We start from the raw sequence: 20,435 nt of genomic DNA on the forward strand, positions 1-20,435 counted from the left end.
TGTTTTTCTGTTCTATCTTTCCTTCTCCAGGCAGCAATTTTATTCTCCTCACTTTTTACAATTCACCCTATTTCTGGAGACCTTAAAGCTACTTTTCAGAACCACATCTACCAAAAAAAGGTTCCGGGAAAGCAATACAACTGTCTTTCCAACAACTGTAATTTCTTTTCTGAGGGAATGTAAAGCTCCTTTCTGGTAAAAGAGATGAAAGCTTCAAATACAGAAAAATTCTGTAATATGGATCCTGAGCTTTCTTACATTCACACAGTAATTTGTGCTTGCTAACTTACAGGACTTCACACTTGTGACTTAGAATTCCTTATCTGAGCTAACCAAGAATATTGAATGGATTAATGCTTTACAGTTCCCGGAGATCAGGAGCAAAGGAAACCCTGTGACTCTTGTTAAAATTCCTTTTGTCTGTTTGTACTACCAGCCATAATTTCCAAGGAAAAACTGCTTTGGATTTTGCTCTTTTCACCTTTTCCTCGCATGACAATTCATCTCATGGACTCCATCCATGCACCCCAAGACTCATAAAAACTGCTTCTTCATAAATGCTCAAACCCTAGCCAGGAGTTTCCAAAGTGGGTGACGAAAGGCAGCTACTTCTATCATCATTTTCAGACATCTAGTAAGTTTTCAAAAGCCCCAGACACTTAGCAATGCTCACAAGAACTTAAAACTGTTGTTCAGGTATCAGCACTTTCTGGGAAAGGGGTCATTTACTTAAGTATTTAAATGCAACCCTTCTATCCTTGTCAGGCAGAAGAGACTGGGAATGTGTGCACAGGAAGGAAGCTAAGTGTGGTTCATCCAGGTCCCCAGACCGTATACCTGAGGGATGAGGAAAAAAGAAAATGCCAGGCAAAAATCCTGTCTGCAACACGCTCATCACCTACATCTGATTTGGAAAAGTCACTATTCCAGAAGAAAGCAACCTTTTGGAAAAACAAGCAGAATCTGCAGAACTATTGCAAACTCCAGCAAAATCTCAAACAGATTGACTGCTCATCACAAGAAAAAACCATAAGTTAAAAAATCAGATGATCAAAACATATTGTTGTAACTGAAGCATTTCCTGTAAAAAACAGGGTATAAATATACAATAAAAACACAAGCTAAACATACTTGTAAGAATCAGTACTCTTTCTACTGTTTTTATTAAAAAATTGTTCCTGTCTGATTGTTCCTGAAGTTAGATTTAACGTTAAAACTGGAAACCCATTTTGGCATGTCCAGGAATCCATTATTTGCTTTACAGGTGCTGGCAACTGAACTTCATCCTGTGCATCTACGACCTGAAAGGGAAAGAGAAATTAGAAATGCTTGTGATGAACAGGTACTTACTGATATTGCTTCAGTGAATCTCTGGGAGTGCTCCTAACGTAGTAGAGAAAATAATGCTTAGCAGCTTGCTGGTCTTTGGCTCATGCAAAAAAATCAATGTAACAAATTCCAAGGAACCTTTATTAGGATGTTATCCTAATAAAGACATAATACAGGCATAAGCCATTTTCAGGAATTATGAAATACTGAGATGACATTTTTCATTCTACAACTGTCGCAGACATCTTTTCACTAAAAATCCTTTCTTTAGGATTTTTCCTTCTGAGAAGCTATGAGTCCTCAGAGACAGAATGTAAACAATGGTTATCTGCTGCTGTGGAATGCAACAGGTGCACCTGTGATTGGCCCATCTTGGATGTTTATAATTAATGGCCAATCGAGGACTGGGTTATCTCGGACAGAGTGCGAGAGAGCTGCCTTTGTTATCATTCTTTTCCTTTCTATTCTTAGCTTAGTTAGCTTCTGAGAAAACCTGTCCTTCTATTTCTTTTTAGTATAGTTATAATGTAATATATATATCATAAAATAATAAATCAAGCCTTCTGAACATGGAGGCAACATTCTCGTCTCTTCCCTCATCCAAGTACCCCTGTGAACATGGTCACATACAACCTGCTGCTAACCTTTTCCTTTTTAGCGTTAATGTACTTACACATCTCTATGGCTATGACAGACTTGACTAGTTAATTTCATTCAAATAGAACTGATGCAACACAAATATTTTTAAGTGTCATAATAAACTGAACTAGTAATAACAAATGGGTAAAGACATTAAGCTGGAGCCCAAACTAGTGTGAATTGGCACAGTCTTCACTGGCTTAAAACATATCTGAATTGTGTATCTGAAATTCTAGCACTCCCATTCTAAAGACAGAATCTGAAACACAAGAAGCCTTCTTTAGAGGACCAGGAAGGTGGATTTTTTAAAAAATAACCTAATATTAGCATATGTTTTCTTAGTCAGATCTCTGCCAAAACCATTGAAGGGTGAAATGCCAAGCTACTGCCCTGAGTAGAGACTCTGCTGGATCTGTGACATACCAGCATCTTTGATCATCAAGCCTAAGGCATCACACACTCTGATCTAGCAAAACCTAAGCTACAGAGCAATTTCATGTAGGCTTATGTAATTACCATGGAACCCAAAACTTTGCCTGGTCCTGATTTCCTATCTCATCTATCTACTCCTTGTACTCAGTCCCACTGATCTCAGGTGTAGCACAACAGCCAAATAAACACTTGAGAAGACATTAGCTGAGGAACTAGCAAAGCAAATTTTATGCAGGAGAAAGGCTGCACTACAGACAGCCACATTCCAATGCAGTCTTCTACAAACAGTTTATGCCTTAAATTTGGACTGGGCTAAACAGCAGGAAAAGAATACTAGAGACATAAAATGAGTACCATCTGTATGTGGGTCCACAGATCATCTTGATTAGCATTTGAGAAGGAAAATTCTTTCAGATAGGACTGGGAAGAAACAAAGAGAAGCATCAGAATCCATGGAGATTCAGTGAACACCATTGGCAAAGCAAGCAATTTGTACAACTGGAATTTTCAAACTTATAAATCAAGACAAAGAAGGTTGTTTTTTCAAACTTACAGTAAGTGCTCTGATGAACAACCTTTCAGTCAGGAAACCAGAAAGCATCCAGGCTATAGAAGCCCCCTAGAGTACAAAAAAAAGTATGAGAAAAAATGAACTATTATTGCAATTACTGCTGCAATATTTTTTCAAATATTCCAGAGATGCTAGTTGGTCTACACCCACACTTCATATTTCACAGAGATTAAAAATGTTTTCACCTCTTCCTTCATGGCCGCATAGATTTGCAACACCCAATAAATTTGTGTGTGCAGCAGAAACACGTTTCGAATGACAAAGTAGTTTTGTTCAAGACTTCCTCCCAAACCTACCTTATACCATTAGCTTAGAATCTGCAAGAAATGGGAAAAATTTTCTATTTTTTTACCTTGCTGTATGTGATGTTGTCAAAAAGAGACATTAAAGAAAATGATCCTTTGATCTTGTCTTCACTCTCTGACAGTGATCGAGCTATTTCACTGTCTTCCCTTAAGACAGGTTGTACAACATGAGCGTAAAAGATTTTATCCTGCAAGAAGAAGACAATTCTTGTCATGTGAGATGAACAGAAGATACTAATTTTCTGGAGGGAATGAGGAGTATGGAATTAGCACTATTATGAATAATTTTTCTATAAGCAAGCTCCGCAACTCCCTAGCTTTCTACTGAAGAACAAGGGACCATATACCTGATCCTGACATTTCCTACATGCAGCATCAGTGACCAGTGAAAATATTACATCTTCAAAGTACTGTGGGCTTGGGCCTGACAGTCAGTTATAGTGTAATCCTCAGGCAAAAATAAGTCAACTGTATTAAACAGCAAATGAACAAATACTGAAAACCGAAAGCCTGTATTTCATTTATTTCTGCTATGAATATGGCAGCATTTTCCTCCTAATTTCCCTGTTTCTTCTGCTGCAACCCTGAGCAATAACCTAAAACCTAAGCTACTGGAGGTACCAGGGTTTAGCTGTGTGGCATTGCTGCTGTCACCCCGTGAGAAACGGGGAAGAAAAATGGCTCCTCAGAAAATGTCTCTCAAGTAATTGTCACCTACCATGGTCAACAGCTCAGGGAAGGGACTGAAGCATCTCTCCTGTAAGAACAGGCTAAGAGAGCTGGAACTGCTCACCTGGGCAAGAGAGGGCTCAGAGGGATCTCTCCAGTGTATGTACCTGAAGGGAAGCTGAGCAGGGGACATAGTCAGGCTTTTCCAGGGGTGCCCAGTGACAGGACCAGAGGCAGTGGGCACACACTGAAACACAGGAGGTTCTCTCTGAGCACCAGGAACAGCTTTTTCACTGTGGAGGTGACTGAGCATTTCCACAGGTTGCCCCGAGAAGTTGTCGAACCTCCATCCTTGGAGACGTGCAAAAGCTGTGTCGGCACAGCCTTGGGCAATTGGATCTTTTGTGGCCCTGCTTGTGCAGGGAGGCTGGACAAGATGACCTGCACATGTGCCTTCTAACCTCAGCCATTCTCTGACTCTGTGAACATTTATGACCCACAAAACTGCAAGATCTATACTCTTACACCTGTGTGATTAATTCTGCATTCCCAAGGCACATTACCTAACTGCAAAGTATCAAACAGAATTATTGCCCAGTATTAAAATTTACTTTAGGGACACAAATGACAACTGCTCATTTTCAGAAAGGGAAGCTTCTAAATTAAATGTTTAAATTTAAAAAAAGTCAAGTATTTATTTCCAATTTAAAATTCAGAGACCTTAACACTTTTCACTGGTATTAAGACACTGTATTGCAGAGAATAAAGTGAGCTGTTGTTGAAGTTTAAAGAAGAAGGCAGGCATATCCCATGACCTAGAAATCCTCCTGACAGAAATTGTTTGGCATGTCTTTATTAGTTTCCAATCTAACATATAATTAAGAGCTTTGGTGAATGCAAAAAGGAAATTGACAAATGGTGTTTCAATTTAGCCACATAAAAAGCACCCTGGAGTAACTGCCCAGACGTAAGGCCCTTCCTTCCTTCAGAAGCTGATGGCACCATGTACAGACATTTAAGATTGCAGGGGCAAGTGCACCTCATGCATCTCATGGCTGCAATTAGCAGCCCCTATCCATCTGTCTCTCAGTTTAACAATGGATAGAGTCTTCTAATATGCTATGGGATTTATGCTTATTCCCATTTGGGCAGAACAGGAAGGAATTCTACCCTGCTGTTGGATTAGCTATGTGCATTGAATTTGTCTTATCTACAACCAGATATCCAGGGACCCACTGGGGTAAGCAGACTCAAAATGACCCAGCCTAATCTCTGCCTCGTAAAGATAGTGGAGGACTGGGATTATTAGAAAAGAGCCTGGCAGGTGAGGAGAAAACCATTAGCTACAACAGGACCCAGGAGAGAAATCTGGGTTTGCTACATGACAGATCTAGGGCCAAACACCCACTCCTTGCCACTGCAGAATCCCAGCCGTCCACCCGTTCTCTGCACCAGTCATTGAGGGCTGGATAGAATCCCAGTGCCCCCACAGATGGAGACCTACAGGGAAAGAACCAAGACTGTCTGGTCTTTCCCCCAGGAGTGACATTTATAATAGCACTGTTTGATTAACTCCCATCTCCTGCACCTTCCTTTCCTTTGTACACAATGGAACTTGGCTAGTGAGTGTTGGCACTTACCAGTGAAAGCTTGGGTTCAACATAGGTGGCTCCCAGGTACTCAAAGTAAGATGCCAGGCCCTCGTTAAGCCACAGATCATTCCACCAGTTCATTGTAACCAGATTTCCAAACCACTTAAATTGAAAGAAAAAATATCTCAAAATCTTCTTGGAGTGCTGTTTTCACTTTTTTTGCAGGTTAAACAGCTTTTGCAGGTTAAACACACATAAACAGGTGGAAGTAACTTTATTTAATGTCTGTGTGTAAATTGAATAAAATGCTGAATGTTCTTTCAAGTAGTGAAATTCAGTAGAAAAAGGCATATTTTAGAAAAAGTCAGAAGTTGAGGGCAGTAATTTTTAAATTGCTTCATCTACAATTTCATACCATAAGGGTCAACCTCAGTCCATTATGTCATTCTTATAGAAAATTTAATTTTAAAGACTTCTCAATATAAATTAAATTTCTAAAATATCATACCAGGCTATGAGTAAAAGTAGGACATCAATCAAGCAATTACAAAATCATATTTCCATGCTCTTAACAAAGAGAAATTGTCAAAGGAATGTCACATAAAACTGGGGAAATAACCATTTCCAAAACCAGCAAATCCCTCTCGTGGCAAGTACAAATCTTCCAAAACAGCTGCTGTGTTCTCATATCTGGCATTTAATATTTAACAAAAAAACTACCATTTCTGGATTTATATTTTATTTGCTAATTCTTAAAGACCAGAAGTACAAGTTTATTGTAAAATAGATTGTAGTTAACCACTGACATTTATTTAATTGGCCTGCAGTAAAAACACTCTGCTCATCTGAAGATCTGAAAAGTTACAGACATTGTCAGAAAGGCATAAATGTGCACTAGCCAAGTTAAGCTATTTTTGTTAATTTTACTGACTAAGTGTAAATAGTTGTTGCTCAAGCAAATAACAGGAAATTAAACACTGTCAATAAGGAAGGGCAACTGTATTATCATTCCAAATAAAGTAAGAAAGAATTTGGAAATCTCTATGAAGGCTGGGCAAACATCCAGCACAAAGTATTTTCATGTTAATTTTGTTCTATTGTACTATGGGCTGTGTCTTAGAGAAAAACAAATACCCTTTGCAGTATGTACGGTGCACTGCCCCTACAAAAGGATACTGATGAACTCAGTATGAGTGTCCTAACAAAGTACTAAGTTTATTGTGTGGGCAGTAGTGTCATCCCTATGTCCCCAGAGTATCTTCTCTCATGGCATTTAAGTACTGTGTAAGAAAAAAACCAAGTGTCCCATTAACAGTTTCATATCAATGAGTCCTGTACAATCAGCATGCAGTCTGAAAGATGAGAGAACCTACTTTTAACATTGCTTTATCAGCAGAACATACGATCAAATATGCTTTCAGTTCTCTAGTGCTCACACACACCCTCTATTGTTAAGTGATTATTTTGCTTCTATTAATCAGTAGCCATGAGGAAACAATGTCACAGGCAAATACATGTACAGAATTTTTTACCACATGCCTGGTGTCCTAGTTCATGTGACACAATTAAGGCAATCATTGCCTTCCTGCTTGTGAATTCATCACTTGGGAGGTTCATCAATGATGCTTCTTGGAAAATCATTAGCCCCCAGTTTTCCATACCACCTGCTCCAAAATCAGGCAGTGCAACCAGATCTAAATTGATTCAAACAGACACACACACACAAAAAAATTATCTTAAACATTTTCATAAATAAAATGCTCACAATTTTAATGCTCACATTGGCTTAGCACCCCACTGAAGGATACTACATGATAGTGCTTCTTTGTGGCATTACAACAAAACTTGCAAATGATTGCTGAAATTTCTTCTTGTCATGCTTTTCACCTATGATGCCATTCTTCCAGGAAGCCACATAAATAATTTCCACAAAGCTCAGATCTGTACTGTATTTTCTACCTACAAATGTTCTGAATTAAAATGGAGGTTAGAAGAGAACATATATTCACTGCTGGCTGTCAGAAATCTTTCTCTGTGAGTTTCTCTTGTGTTTGAGTAGGGTAATAATTACCTTTTTTCAGCCTAGCAACTGATAAAAAAGAAGTCTTGCTCTTTCAGCTGTGTGAGAAGAGGTATCTTTTCCACTCTTGTGTGAAAGGTGCCTTAGAAACATCATCTCTTTATTTTCACAGTAAGACTGTCACCTCTATACTGCCTCTTCTGCCTTATGCACAGCCATTAGTTTTCCAGTTCAAATGTGAGAGCTGGACAAAACATCAGGGTCTCAAGGAAAGATATACTGTTTAAACTCAGCAGGGAAAATCAAAATTTGGAAAAGTTTTACAGAACATTTAGAAGGAGCTGACCACAAGAAAGCTGCAGACCAAAAGCAAGGCAATTAATGCAAGATTGGTGCTGAATCCCTTTACAGGTAGGCTGCATCTCAACTGGTATTATTGGCTCCATCTTACAGCAAAGGTATTTCACTTTTGGTGAGGCAGGCCTTATCCAGCCCTGGGGCAGGAGACCTCACTTACAACAGCACTAAAATCAGGTGTAGACAAACCCTGGGTTAAAGACCCTAGGTTTAAATGTGCTTTTTCTTAATTTCACATTTGAGTTTGCAATAGAAATCTCTTGCATTTACATGGAGGCACTCTCGATTGGTCTAATTTTAGCATTTTTTAAGTGAAATTTTAAAGAAAGACACTGGGAAATCCAGTGGATATTGCATAGCATTACAGTGGGGATTGTAATGGTATTACAGCCCTCTCTGAAACTGAAATTCTGCCTAGCAGGAAGTCTACAACACTGTTCCTCTACTTCTGTTGTGTATTAGTTTTATGCTGATGAATTAATGTATTGACATTGCTACTAAACACAGCAATACATGCATGAAACAGATTTATCTACAGCCCTTGCCTAGCTTGTAAGATTACTAAGACTAGAAAATTTGAAGAGTGTAGACTGCATATATTGCATTTTACAAAAGAAGTGTAGTGAGTAATTCTACAAGTTATTAGAAATATACTGGGAGATAATAAATTCACACATATTAAAATTTATTTCTTTCAAGTGCCAAAATACAGATTTGACAAATCAACAAACTATCCAGTCAAGAAAAGGGGAAATTCCTCTTCCCCAGTCCTGCAATCCTCTAAAATCATTGGCAGGTCCAGAATTAATTTTAGATAAGAACTTTTTACTGTCTTCTCAATATTCTACCCATTTTCCCATAATATTAATGCTGAAACCCTTGGGAATACAAGTACATGTAGCAAACAAACTGTAGAGTGAAACAACATGGTGTCAGGTGTTTTTTTGTCTGAACCAACTTACCCAATGTCCATTTGAAGTAGAAACAATGCTTTCCTGCAGGCAATCCTCCTTGTTTTTCTGGGGAGGAATGTGCAGGAACATACACCCAAGGCAAGACAGGAATATACTGAAGAAAGTAAGGAATGCTTTGTGGGGACACAGGCTACATAGAGGCAGCATGGATTTACTTCAAGGACATAGGAACTACAACATCCTTGCATGTTGTGATCCCCAAGACAGCCCATGTGACTGAACTACACCTTTCTATCCACTTTGTTGTCCAACTTGCCCCTTTGATTAGGAGAATAGGCCTTAGAAAATGGGTGGAATGCAAAGGTAAGAGTGTTGAGTTACAGGTTTGTAAAAGCCATGAGACAGAAAGGAGAATTCAGTGATTTAAAGTTTAGGGGGTTTATTCCATGAATGTAGTAAGCTGTAAAAGGAGAACCCCGGAAAAACCCCACAGTTTCTGTGAACATTACACCATCAGCAGCCATTTCTCATCCATTCCAGAATATAAGTCATCTCACCTGTCTTTGGCAGAGGGTAGCTGACATTAAGTTTGTCTTCCAGAAATGAAAATATTGGGCCTGTGATATTTAAAGCGTAGTCAACATACCCATTTTTAACTGCCTCCTTCCGGGCCCAAATACGTATCTGCAATAAAACAAGGAAGAATGCTTTTAAACAACCCTCACATTTCATTTTCTTTGCTTGTCCTCTGTGAGTCATGGTTGGAAAAATGCTGTCTGTCAACACCAGACCATTCAATGAACTTTTAAGTAAAAAAAATCCAACTGAAGTTTTACTGGACCTAACAAATTGCAGCACAGACCCCGATCCTGCTAAAATCTAGGAGAGTTCCAGTACTTCAAAAGGACAACGATTTGAATACAACTATACATAGCAGGAACAAATGATATCATAGCTTTTATTTTCTTAAGTGGAAAACACTGCAAAACCATTAAGAATTACACATCTTAAAACCAATGTATTCCAGTGAGTATGTATGGGTGGCAAGCTTGCATTTAGCCCACCTGAAGAGAGAGAAATAGATGTCCAGAGAGTGTTTGCAGTCCTAACATGCACATCTCTCCTCCTGAACTCTCTCTGAGATCACTGGCCTGCTCCTTTGCTGGAGAGAGCAGGTGACATCTGAGCAGATGACATCCGTACCTCCAAGTAATGAAGACCACAGCAGCAAGAAATCTTTCCTCTCCTGTGCCCATTGACTTAGTTCCCATACTAAAAAGAGCAGCTGCTTGCCCAAAAGTGATAGGGTAGCCTGAGAAAAGGTTTTTATCTCCATCATATATCTCTGAACAAGAGATACCTCGCCAGGTGCCCAGCAGCTCAAAACCTTCATATTTCTTGCATCTAAATGCAATGCATGATCTCACAAGGAGCTGCACAGCCAAATCCTAAGAGCATGCTTGGAAAACATCAGGATTCAATTCACAATGAAAAAAAAAAAATTAAGCATATTCAGTCAAGAGAAGCCCTCTTTTCAGCCAAAGCTTCAGAAGAGATTCAAAGACCCAATCACTTAATTTTGCTAAACCTTAACACAGCTAGCATCTTAAAATCCTAATCCTAGTATGAGCTTTGAGTGTTTCAGTTTACCAGAAACATCAAAACAGGCACAAGAAACATACTCACACAAATACTGTGGAGGCATAAACTGAGCAACTCTGTCCAAAACCTAGGGGTGAAATACCCTCTCCACTCAATCTCACAGAACACAGGTGGTGCCTTTTCCCTCTGAAAAACAGTTCCTTTGAATGCTCTGCTCTGCTGACTCCTCAGTCCAAGAACTCAGTCCAAGAACTAAGCCCAAGAAAAAGCCACTGCAGCCATAGCTGTAAGTATCCAACAAGTTCAACACAGGAGATGGCAGATCTGACACACTAAATCCAACCTTCCCTGTAAAAAAGACCCAACACTGTGCTTCTTAGACAATCTCTGCACTCTCCACTTACATTGCTCTACCTTTTCCCAGTAGGATGAGAGCAAACTAACTGTGAAGTGCTCTCATTTAATAAGGAGATAAAGTAAATCTATCTTTAATAGCTTTATGCTTGAACTTACTATTTATTTTGGAAGAACTTGTTACATCTTTTCCCCATTAACTTTGAATGAAAGAAAGGAAGAGAAGCAACTGCTGCCCATGCAGTACATTTTTTTACAGCTTCTCTCAGCAAGCCTTAGCCATTTTAGTCTAAGAACAAAACTGAATACTCACAGATGAAGAAACTTCAAACCCAAAACAGTCACTTTTGGAGGCTAAAAGGCGTGCATACTGTGGAATAGAAGGTTAATGTACTGGTATACAAAATGTTTGGAGTACAGTGTTACTCCTACTGATGTCACCGTGTGGTTTCTCAAAGGACCTTGAGGAACAAGGCACTGAACATCAGTGGTTTGTCACAGCAGTGGAAATGAGTATGTTTTCCAACTAAGACACCTAAGAAAGTAAGAAGATCATGAATTATAACAAGTTCTTTCTGCAGAGTAGCCACTCCTAGATTTTAACATACATAGGTCGTGCCTACTTGTGCAGTTGTATGAAATGAACAGGACAAGACAACAATCTCATTGTTCCAAAGGAAAATGTTCTGCAGAAATATCTATGGGACAAATGTTAGCAGTTTTGCAACATAAGCAGGTAGTTTGGGAAATGGTATTTAGCACAGTTAATGTCTGTGATGTCCTCAAACTACATGATGCACCAGAGGGCCAACTTCTGTTGTAAATTCCTGTAAGGTGTCAGGCAGCCTCATATCTACCTCATTTCCCCGCTCAGTTCTGGTGACGTAATCGAAATCACAAATCACAAAAGCAGTCAAGTAAGTTGACATTTTCAGTGAAGTGTTAAATGTGGTAACTGTCCACAGGCTTCCATTTTCATCCTTCACTTCACATACATCTAGAAAAAAAGCCAAAGAATTATTAAAATCAAAGTTCTCCCACAACAAACAAGGAATTTTGTGTTTTCTGCATGTTTATTTTTTACTCCTCTCTTCAATATGGTGTATTCCTGCACTAACTGGTATGTTTCTGGGAGAAGGAAAGCCAGACTTGATGCTACTGACATAAACCAGAGCCACGACCTTCCATGCAAGCAGCAAAAATTCACTCTTGGGCTTCATGACTGAAGTCTTGGAAGGATATCAAATTCCATCACTTTTAAGTTGTGGGCAAGCTGAGGATAATTTATCCCGTGCTACCTATCTAAAACATACAACCTGTTATGACCAAAATGTTGGTTAGGTCTGCCTAAGAATTATTAAATACTTAATCAGATACCTTCCTGTTAAGTAAGGAGGACACAGGCAAGATTCTTTGGGGTAGAAAATGCTTCCAGTGATTCTCACAGCAATCCCACCTATTATAATTCCTAAGTGACTTCATTTCCTTGCAAATGTCATAGAACTTACTTTTATGGCTGAAGTGGTTTTACAAAACCATGACAATGGCTGAAAATTATTTAGCTGAAAAATAAAGATTCATGGCATTGAACTGCAAAAAAAAAAGAGTTTTTAAGAATGAGGCAAGCAACCCAATGGATTTCTCTAGGAATACTAATTTAGAAAATTTGTTTGGAATCTTATACTCCACAGACATTCCACTTGAGATCCCAGCAAGGGACTGAAGGGGCATCTCCAGAGTCTTATACTCATCTTGTTCCTATTCTGCACATACACAGGAGGCTAGAATGTCTCTGCCTGGAAAAAAATATTTTAATTTGTTGTAAATATCTTAACATGTACTGAGAATTAAAGTATCCCCTTGATATCACAAATATGGACTTTGCATTTCTGGGGCTGTGATTTTGCTTTAAAATGATGTCACACAGTATGACAGACACACTAACGAAGCAGTAAATATCAGAAATCAAACTCTGTGCAGCCTTGAGCAGGCAGAGGAGAGCACACCACAACTGATAAAATTGATCAACAGAATGGTTACCATTGGGGACATTAATTATCAATAAAAGTGCCCAAACTTTTAAGGTCATAGGCATAGATTTTCTGTGCCCTTTGAACACACTAGCAAATGGACAACAGAACACTTTTTTAGATGACATAAACTTCTCAGATGAATTGCACCCTTTTTAAAAGTAATGTAGGGGGAGAAAAAAAACTTACATCAAGTTGTTCTTTACCTACCAATAGCAGGCATGTTGGAAAGAGCCACATAGCTTGGGTCATGGATAATTCTGATATTAAATATGGCCTTCATGGCAGGTTCATCAAAACATGGGTAAACTCTCCTGGCATACGTTGGTTCCATTTGGGAGGCAATGAGCATACTGTATTAAAAATGCAAATAAGATTAATGCAGCATGCTACAGCTGATCAAAATTATATATATACATAGAAACAACAAATCAGAAAAAGCAGCCAGTGAAGCACATAGATATGCAGATTTGGAAAAGATTCAGCTATTATTTAAGGTCATGACAAAATCCCCATACCCAACAGCCAGTTCAGTTTGGATGTTTGTAGAGAAAAGCAGTCTTTTTAATCGCATTTGGTTTTTTTTCCTAGCAGGCCTTTTCCAGATTAAATATTTGAGCATTTCTATTTTGTTTGCTAAAACAGAGTTGATTAAAGAGATACAGGAGACCATATCTCTTTACACCTGCTCTTCTCCCTAATGCATGCACTCTTATTAATTAATTACACATTTATAAAACATTGTGATAACTGTTAACTAACTGCATATGCATGCACTTGCACAACTCTGACAGGTGCCACTGAGAAGTACCCTTGGGAATGCAGCACCAGTGCTGTTCCAGTGCACTGGCAAGCCCAGAATAATATTCAAAAGGATCCTTTATGCCAAGGAGCTACACCTCACTTGAGGCAGATCTCTGTGGCACACTGTGAGGGATGCACTCCTCCTCTGTGAACCAAGTGAGCTTTGCTCCTCTCAGATGCTCAGCAAGTGAGTCCAGTCAAGGTTAATCCTCCTGGGTGAGACTGTCAGTGAGAATTCAGCAGTAAACCAAAACTGGAGACTGGACTGGACTGGTAAATGGCAGGAACTGCATTAATAGTAGAAAAACTGACTACAAATCAATCACTTTACACCATACTATCTGCAGCTATCAGTCTGCTGAGCTGCAGATAGTATGGTGCTCCACAGTAGCTAGCTGCAGGGCAGTGATCTCCCCTCAAGGAGGTAGACCTCTCAAGGTTACCCTTGAAGTTGTAAGACCTTTTACCTGGCCCTGGACATGGCTGAACTGTTGACATTTTTTTGCATGCAACATTAAAGATTTTTTTATAGGAAGCTTACCCAATAATCTTTAAATCCCATCATAACTATAAGTGTAGAGCATTGACTTCTAATCCATCCATATTTACTAAATACTAAAATATCTATTTGTACTTAATACTTACTCATTGTTAAATATTAACACCTAAATTTACTGTTGGAGTTATCTCCGACTCTTCTCCTGCAACACACACTTGCTGGAAGCAAAAGATAAACCAATGTCTTGTGGCAGAGCTCTCAACAAGCTGTACATCTGAGCTGTTCACATGAGGGCATCCGTACCAAGAATTAGAAAAAATACACATTCAATGGTCCTCAAAGCTCCAGACCTGTCAGCCAAGCAGTACCAGCAGCTGGGCACACAAGAACAGCATAATCAACTGCTTCTGTGACCTCACTACTACAGGGCAAATATTTTTCTGTTGTAGTTGAGGTGTTTCCCAACAGTTTATTCCCACCAAGGTGAGAAATGCTTATTCTTAGCACTGAGGCACCCCAAACAAGCCAGGAGCCATCAGGGCAGTACCCATACCCACAACGGGTAATGAGTCAGATCTGCACTACGTTCTAGTAATTGGTGCAGAAGCAACTAATAAAAATCTGCACAAATACTGTGTTTAGTTACATTTTGGAATGCCTGTTCAGCCCTATCCAGTCAAGTGTTTCACGCATAGGACATATGCAGAGCAAAATTCCAAAAGGATTTCAAAATATTGATGTGAACAGCGACATGCATAAAGCCTGCACTTCATAGCACAGCCTAAGGGATCCTCTAACCCTGAAGCAGCACACATGAGCTCATTCATGGCAGAGCAAGATCTCTGTGCAGAACGATGAACAACAAAACCCCTGCATTGTGTGTGTTTGAGCCCACAGTGCTAGAGAAGAGCAAAACTGGTTTCTGTATCTTTCTGCCTACCCAGGTGCTGGTATGGACTACCACAGCTACAGCCAGAATATTGATTCCCCATTTCAAGAGGAAGCCCTTCACACACCTAAAGCTAGAGAAGTGTGAGTTTCTTCCCTTTTCACTTCCTTTGCTCCTGCAAGCACTGCAGACATGGGTTATCCTTTATCCATAACAAGAGCTCCCATTTTTCAGCGTTTTCTTTTGTGAGACATGATCAGGTGGTTAGTAGGAATTGTCAGCAACAGTAAAAACACATACAGTCATCAATGGTCAAACTGATAACAAAAAATTTCTGTGTTGGATATTCAGTGAAGTTGGAACTTTGGTTTATTCTTTTTTTTGCAGAGGTAAGGTTAAGACTTCTGAAAATAGCTGTCACTCTGAACAGCTTTCCAACACAGTGCAACAGCAGTGGGGTTAGCTGACCAAGAAATATGGCCAATAAAAAAGAAAGTTCACATGGAACAAACATTTCAGGGACTTCACTTCTCAAAGCATGCCTTGCTCAGACTCTTCTGAAATGACAGATCTCCAGCAGTTCCTCAAGCAGAAATCACAAAAACCACTAAGGCTTCTGACACATGGCAGAAACACAGAACTGCATGACCATAGAGGTCACATTTTCTATCACAGCTGCTGGTTTCAGTGAGGTGCTGAGGTCAGAAAGTCTCTGCAGGAAACTGACCCAGGAGGGTCTGCTGAAGACTGGTACGAGTCACTTTAGAAAAATTACAGGACAGTCTGCTGGAGAGGGAAGTTTCCTTGCAGAACAGTAACTGGCTTTGTACTGACAGCTGAAAAGCACTGGAAGTTTTTATATTATTTCACATCTATGTAATTCATTAGAATACAACTTCTCCTGTCATTAATACCTTAACAGACCTTACAAATCACTCAAAATTTATCTCCTCCAAGCAAAACCCCTTCAGTGTTTTTGGAACCCATCTGGTTAAGGAAATGGCTGGTGAAGTGATGACCTAAATCTTAGTGAAGGAAAAATAAGAAGATACTATTGCATACCCTTGATTCAGAGAAAACCTTTTTTAAGCACAAAAAATATGCAAAATCATTCAATAATATCTGTTATGTGTGCAGGAACAAATAAAAAACCAATACACTGTATCTGCATTCAGTGGATTTTCTTTGATTTATTCCATTGTCTAAATACCACTGTCATCTTTTTAACCAGACTGCAATCTCACATTTCATTAGTGCTTTGCGATGAGCTAAGAATGAAAAGGAGAATTTGTCATAAACCCTCTAAACAACTGGAAACTTAATTATACCCATTATTTGAATGATTTAAAAACTCTTTTTCTTATTTTCTACTGCTCCAGCAAGGCTGATGACAACTTTTTTTTTTCAGATATTCTGAATTTTATACAGTCTGAATCAAAAAAAACCAGCATCTAATTCAGTGTTTCTTATGTTGCCTGATAAGAGAAAGATCCTTGCAACAAACCCTTGCAAGAGTATTAAAATGGTAAGATAAAAAAGTAATTCTTTATTGGAAGCTTCCAGGTCTCTCCACAGTTATGGCCTGTGGGCCTGCCAGTATCAGATTTCTACAATTTTTATAAGTCTAACAAATTATCATATCATATGGACATAACAAACATTGTCCAATTAGAAGAGCAGGTGGTAAGGTAAATTTTCCCCTGGGTACTGTCCCATTGGATCTGGTCCAGGGCTTCTTTGTCCTACTTCTTGCTAGGTCTTCTCAGATTCTGACTGAAAAAAAACGTTCTTCTTGTAGGTCCTCTACTTGAAAATAAGACTAAACAGCATTTCAGGAATGTATTAGAAGGTTAGCTTATTCCTCTGAAATGTAAGAGAAGGAGTAAGAAAAACACCAGGACCTGCATAATCACATATAAATGGTCTAAAACCCTACAAATTTATGAAAAATATTTAAAACCCAAAAATCTTTAGGCATCACTTAGATAGGACTTGATTGAATTAATACCACATCAGAGAGCACACTGGCACAGAATTAAGTAATTAAGTGCTCGCTCCTTTCTAATTTGGATTTTTATAAAATTATGCAAATAAAAAAATTCTAGATTTTTCTTACCTTAAATTGCTCAAATAATCCTGTGAACAACAATCAGTGAATGAAGAAACAGTAATTAAAGAAAACAGAATGTGCTTCCTAAAATACTTATTGTTATACTGCACTTTTCTCTAAGGCTTACCAAATTATCACCTTTTTCTTCAAAAAAAAAAAAAAAGCCTGTATAAGTATCAAGATTTACACAAGAGCTGGCAGCTGAAAAGCCAGTTTATTGAGAAGAGCCACACAGTCCTCCCCCATGTCAGTAAAAACTATTAACTTCATTTTGTGATTTCATGTTTTTGCTACTACAGAGCAGCCTCTACAGAGGCTTGAATGTATGGATCTTGTGACTGCATTTTACCTGCTCAAACAGAGAGCCTGTGAACTGCTGAGATAAAGTTTATTTTAGTGGACTCAGACAAGAGCCAAAATTCTCTAATTTTAACTCCGGGTTTCCTTGTGACTTGGTGTTTGCTCAGCAAATCATGACATCTTTGATTATTAAAAAAGAGATAACTTTAAAGACAGCAATTCATCTGCTTCTTCTTCAACTGCTTATTTTGAGAAACTTGTTTTCCAGTGGAAGTACTTAAATTCTAATCTTAAATTTCACTTCTCTTTAGCAGGTTTCACATCCAGAAATGAAAAAGGAAAAGAAAAAGAAAACGAAAAATATTATTTTGAGTGTGAAAATGTTTTAGATGATTGACTACCTAATAAATTCACACTGCCCCAGGACTGATTTTGCAGTTCAAAAGAGGAAGAAAGCATCCTGATAGCACCCACAGTGCAAATCACGGATTGTCTGGTGACAGCTGAACAAGTTCATGTGCATTAGCATCTACAAGGAAGACACGGCTGTTTAACGCAGCCACCCATCCTACTCCACCATGCTTTTGAAATTGCATGTGGTCAGCGTCTCTAAACTCATGCCCAAATACACAGCCAGAATCCCGGGTTCTTGATAAAGACACGCTCCCCACAGACGTGGGCTGAGGAGGTGGGGAGTTGTCAGCGCTACGCGGACCCCGGTGGGGCCGGGATGAAGATTCTGATTCGGGCTCCATCTCCCAGGCACTGGGCACAGGTACTGTCTGACCCCCTTGCTGCAGACAAAAAAGGCACTGAGAGACCAGAAGTTGTCCAGCCGGTGCTGCAGGTGAAGTCACCTGCCGACGGAGAGCCAGGGCAGTCTGGCCGATACTCTCCGGAGCGCGGAGCGGCCGGCCTGGGCACAGCCCGGCGTTTGCGGCTCGCTCCCTCTGGAGCCGGCGACGCAAGCCCTGGAGGTGCGCCCGCCGTGCGGAGCAGGCAGTCCCCCTCCCTCGCCCGCCAGCGAGCGGCTCGCCCGGCGCTGCTCCCGCCTCCTCCCGGCACGGCCGGCCCCGACCGCGGCACCCCCGCTGCCGCCGGGGCTCGGGGTCCCCGCAGCGGCCGCCGCCGCCTACCTGCTCTGCCCCTGGTCGGTGTAGCGAGTGAGGAAGAGCCCGTCGAGGTCCTCCTCCAGCCGGCCCTGGAAGCCCAGCTGCAGCACGTAGCGCCGCCCGGCGCGGAGCCGGCCGCGGAGCTCCAGCACGGCCACCTCGCCCGCCTCGTCCTGCCTCAGCCCCGCCACCTCCACGGCGGCGCCCGGCTCGGACAGGGGCCCGCGCACGGCGGCGGCCCCACGGCTCCGCAGCCCGGCGCTGTGCAGCACCGCCGCGTCCGTGTCCTGCAGGCAGCGCACCGTGATGTTCACCTGCCCGGTGAAGGCGAACGGCCCCTCCTGGCCCGGCCGCACCCGCGGCCACAGCTCCAGGTCGTAGTGGAGCGGCAGGAGGTGGCGGGGCAGGCGGCGAACGGAGCCGGCAGCAGGAGCGGGCGGCGGAGGGGCGGCGGGGCCGGGGGCGCGGGGCGAGGGCGGCGGCGGCGCGGCCTCCTGCCGGCAGCGCCCGTAGAGAGCGGCGAGCGCCAGGAGCGCGACCAGCAGCGCCAGCAGCAGCGCGGCCCCCACGGCCGCCGCCCTCCGCCCCACGTACAGCCCCCCGCCGCGGGTCCCCATGCCCGCCGCTCTGCGCCCCGACGGCCGCGGCCGCCGCTACTTACGGGGCGGGGGAGTGAGCGCGCCCGAGGGCGGGACGAGCCGGGCCAGGGGAGTCGAGTTCCCCCCCCGTCCCGGGGAAGCCGCTCCGCCAAGAGCTGCTCCGGCGGGGCGGGCGGCCCGGGGACACCGGGCCCGTGCGGGCAGCGGGGACGCGGCAGCCCTAGGCGGGGTAAACTGCGGCTGCCCCCGTCCCGTCTGCCTCAGCAGCCCGCGGGGGAAACGCCACGGCGGACAGCCAAGCAGCCACTCCTTATGTACGTGCGGGTAGCCGTACCGGCGGCGAGGGTGGGCGGGAGATGCCGCATGCCGAGGACCCCCCGGGAATGAGGGATTCGGCGCTGCCCGGACGGACGGGACGGCCCCCGGTGGTCCCGGCCGTGTCTCAGCGCAGGGCGGAGGCTTGGGGCTGCGGAAAACTCTGGTCCGGGGGCGACCGTCGGGCCGGTAATGGGGGATCCCCATGTACCGGCCAGAAAAAAAAGCCAAAAAAACCAAAAAACCAAAACCAAAACTGCACAAATGTTTCTACGTCTTTTACCATAGTGGCAGGAGAAAAAATGAGGAAATGGCAGGGGCACTGAGGAGCACAAGAGTTGTGGTTGAAGTGTTATCTGTTCTCGAGGGAAATCTATGTTAGATGATCGAGTCTGCAAAATCTTTGGCACATAAAGGCGCGACCAAAGTGAGTTTTTAATAAATAGAGTCCCATTCCTTGCAGCTCAGTTGAGGCTATAAACATCGCTGTGCTGTCCATACATAGTTAACCTCATTACAATCAATAGGATTAATCCCGTGTTCCCATTTAAACACATACTTAAAGGGTTTGCCAGTTGGTGTCAGATTGCCAGCAAGATTGAAAAATGAAACCTTGTAAAATTTCCTGGTTTTTTTCTCAGTTGCTCCTTTTCTAAATCACGATGAGCCATGCATTAACAGAAGCAGAAGCCAGGAACAGTGGTTCTTGGGTGCCATTGCCTTAGGCACTTTGTAAATAGGATTACAAGCAGTGTTTCCCCCTCCTTTTTTTTTTTTCTCTTTTTTTTTCTTTTAATTTACTCTCAACCAACACACACCCGCCACATTGTCTTGGACCCAAGATAATTTCCTGGGGCTTGTAGTCTGCACAAGAGCCACATACCACAAACATCTCTGTTTGCAAAATCAAGGCATTGGATTAGGCATTACAGACTGTTTGGTCACCAGAGTTAAAGCAAATTTCACCTCAATAACCTCACTCTAAAAGTTGTA

General features: G+C 41.8%; 1 protein-coding gene across 2 annotated transcripts in view; it reads right to left on the bottom strand.

The window, feature by feature from the left end:
- The window catches only part of LVRN (laeverin), a 34,850-nt gene extending 15,705 nt beyond the window's left edge, over nucleotides 1–19,145 (bottom strand). For both annotated transcript variants that reach the window (XM_071425923.1, XM_071425924.1), the window contains exons 1-10: nucleotides 18,553–19,145; nucleotides 13,025–13,167; nucleotides 11,642–11,781; nucleotides 9,386–9,512; nucleotides 7,077–7,231; nucleotides 5,586–5,699; nucleotides 3,324–3,464; nucleotides 2,954–3,019; nucleotides 2,755–2,820; nucleotides 1,132–1,301 (exon numbers count right to left, since the gene is read on the bottom strand). In XM_071425923.1, coding sequence (XP_071282024.1) covers nucleotides 1,132–1,301; nucleotides 2,755–2,820; nucleotides 2,954–3,019; nucleotides 3,324–3,464; nucleotides 5,586–5,699; nucleotides 7,077–7,231; nucleotides 9,386–9,512; nucleotides 11,642–11,781; nucleotides 13,025–13,167; nucleotides 18,553–19,145 — 1,715 coding nt within the window. The remainder of the gene's footprint in view (nucleotides 1–1,131; nucleotides 1,302–2,754; nucleotides 2,821–2,953; nucleotides 3,020–3,323; nucleotides 3,465–5,585; nucleotides 5,700–7,076; nucleotides 7,232–9,385; nucleotides 9,513–11,641; nucleotides 11,782–13,024; nucleotides 13,168–18,552) is intronic.
- Nucleotides 19,146–20,435: the final 1,290 nt, after the last annotated feature.

This window comes from Agelaius tricolor, unplaced genomic scaffold, assembly GCF_023055355.1.
Source record: "Agelaius tricolor isolate 1412-34295 unplaced genomic scaffold, bAgeTri1.0.p SCAF_4, whole genome shotgun sequence".
NCBI classification, from domain to species: Eukaryota; Metazoa; Chordata; class Aves; order Passeriformes; family Icteridae; genus Agelaius; species Agelaius tricolor.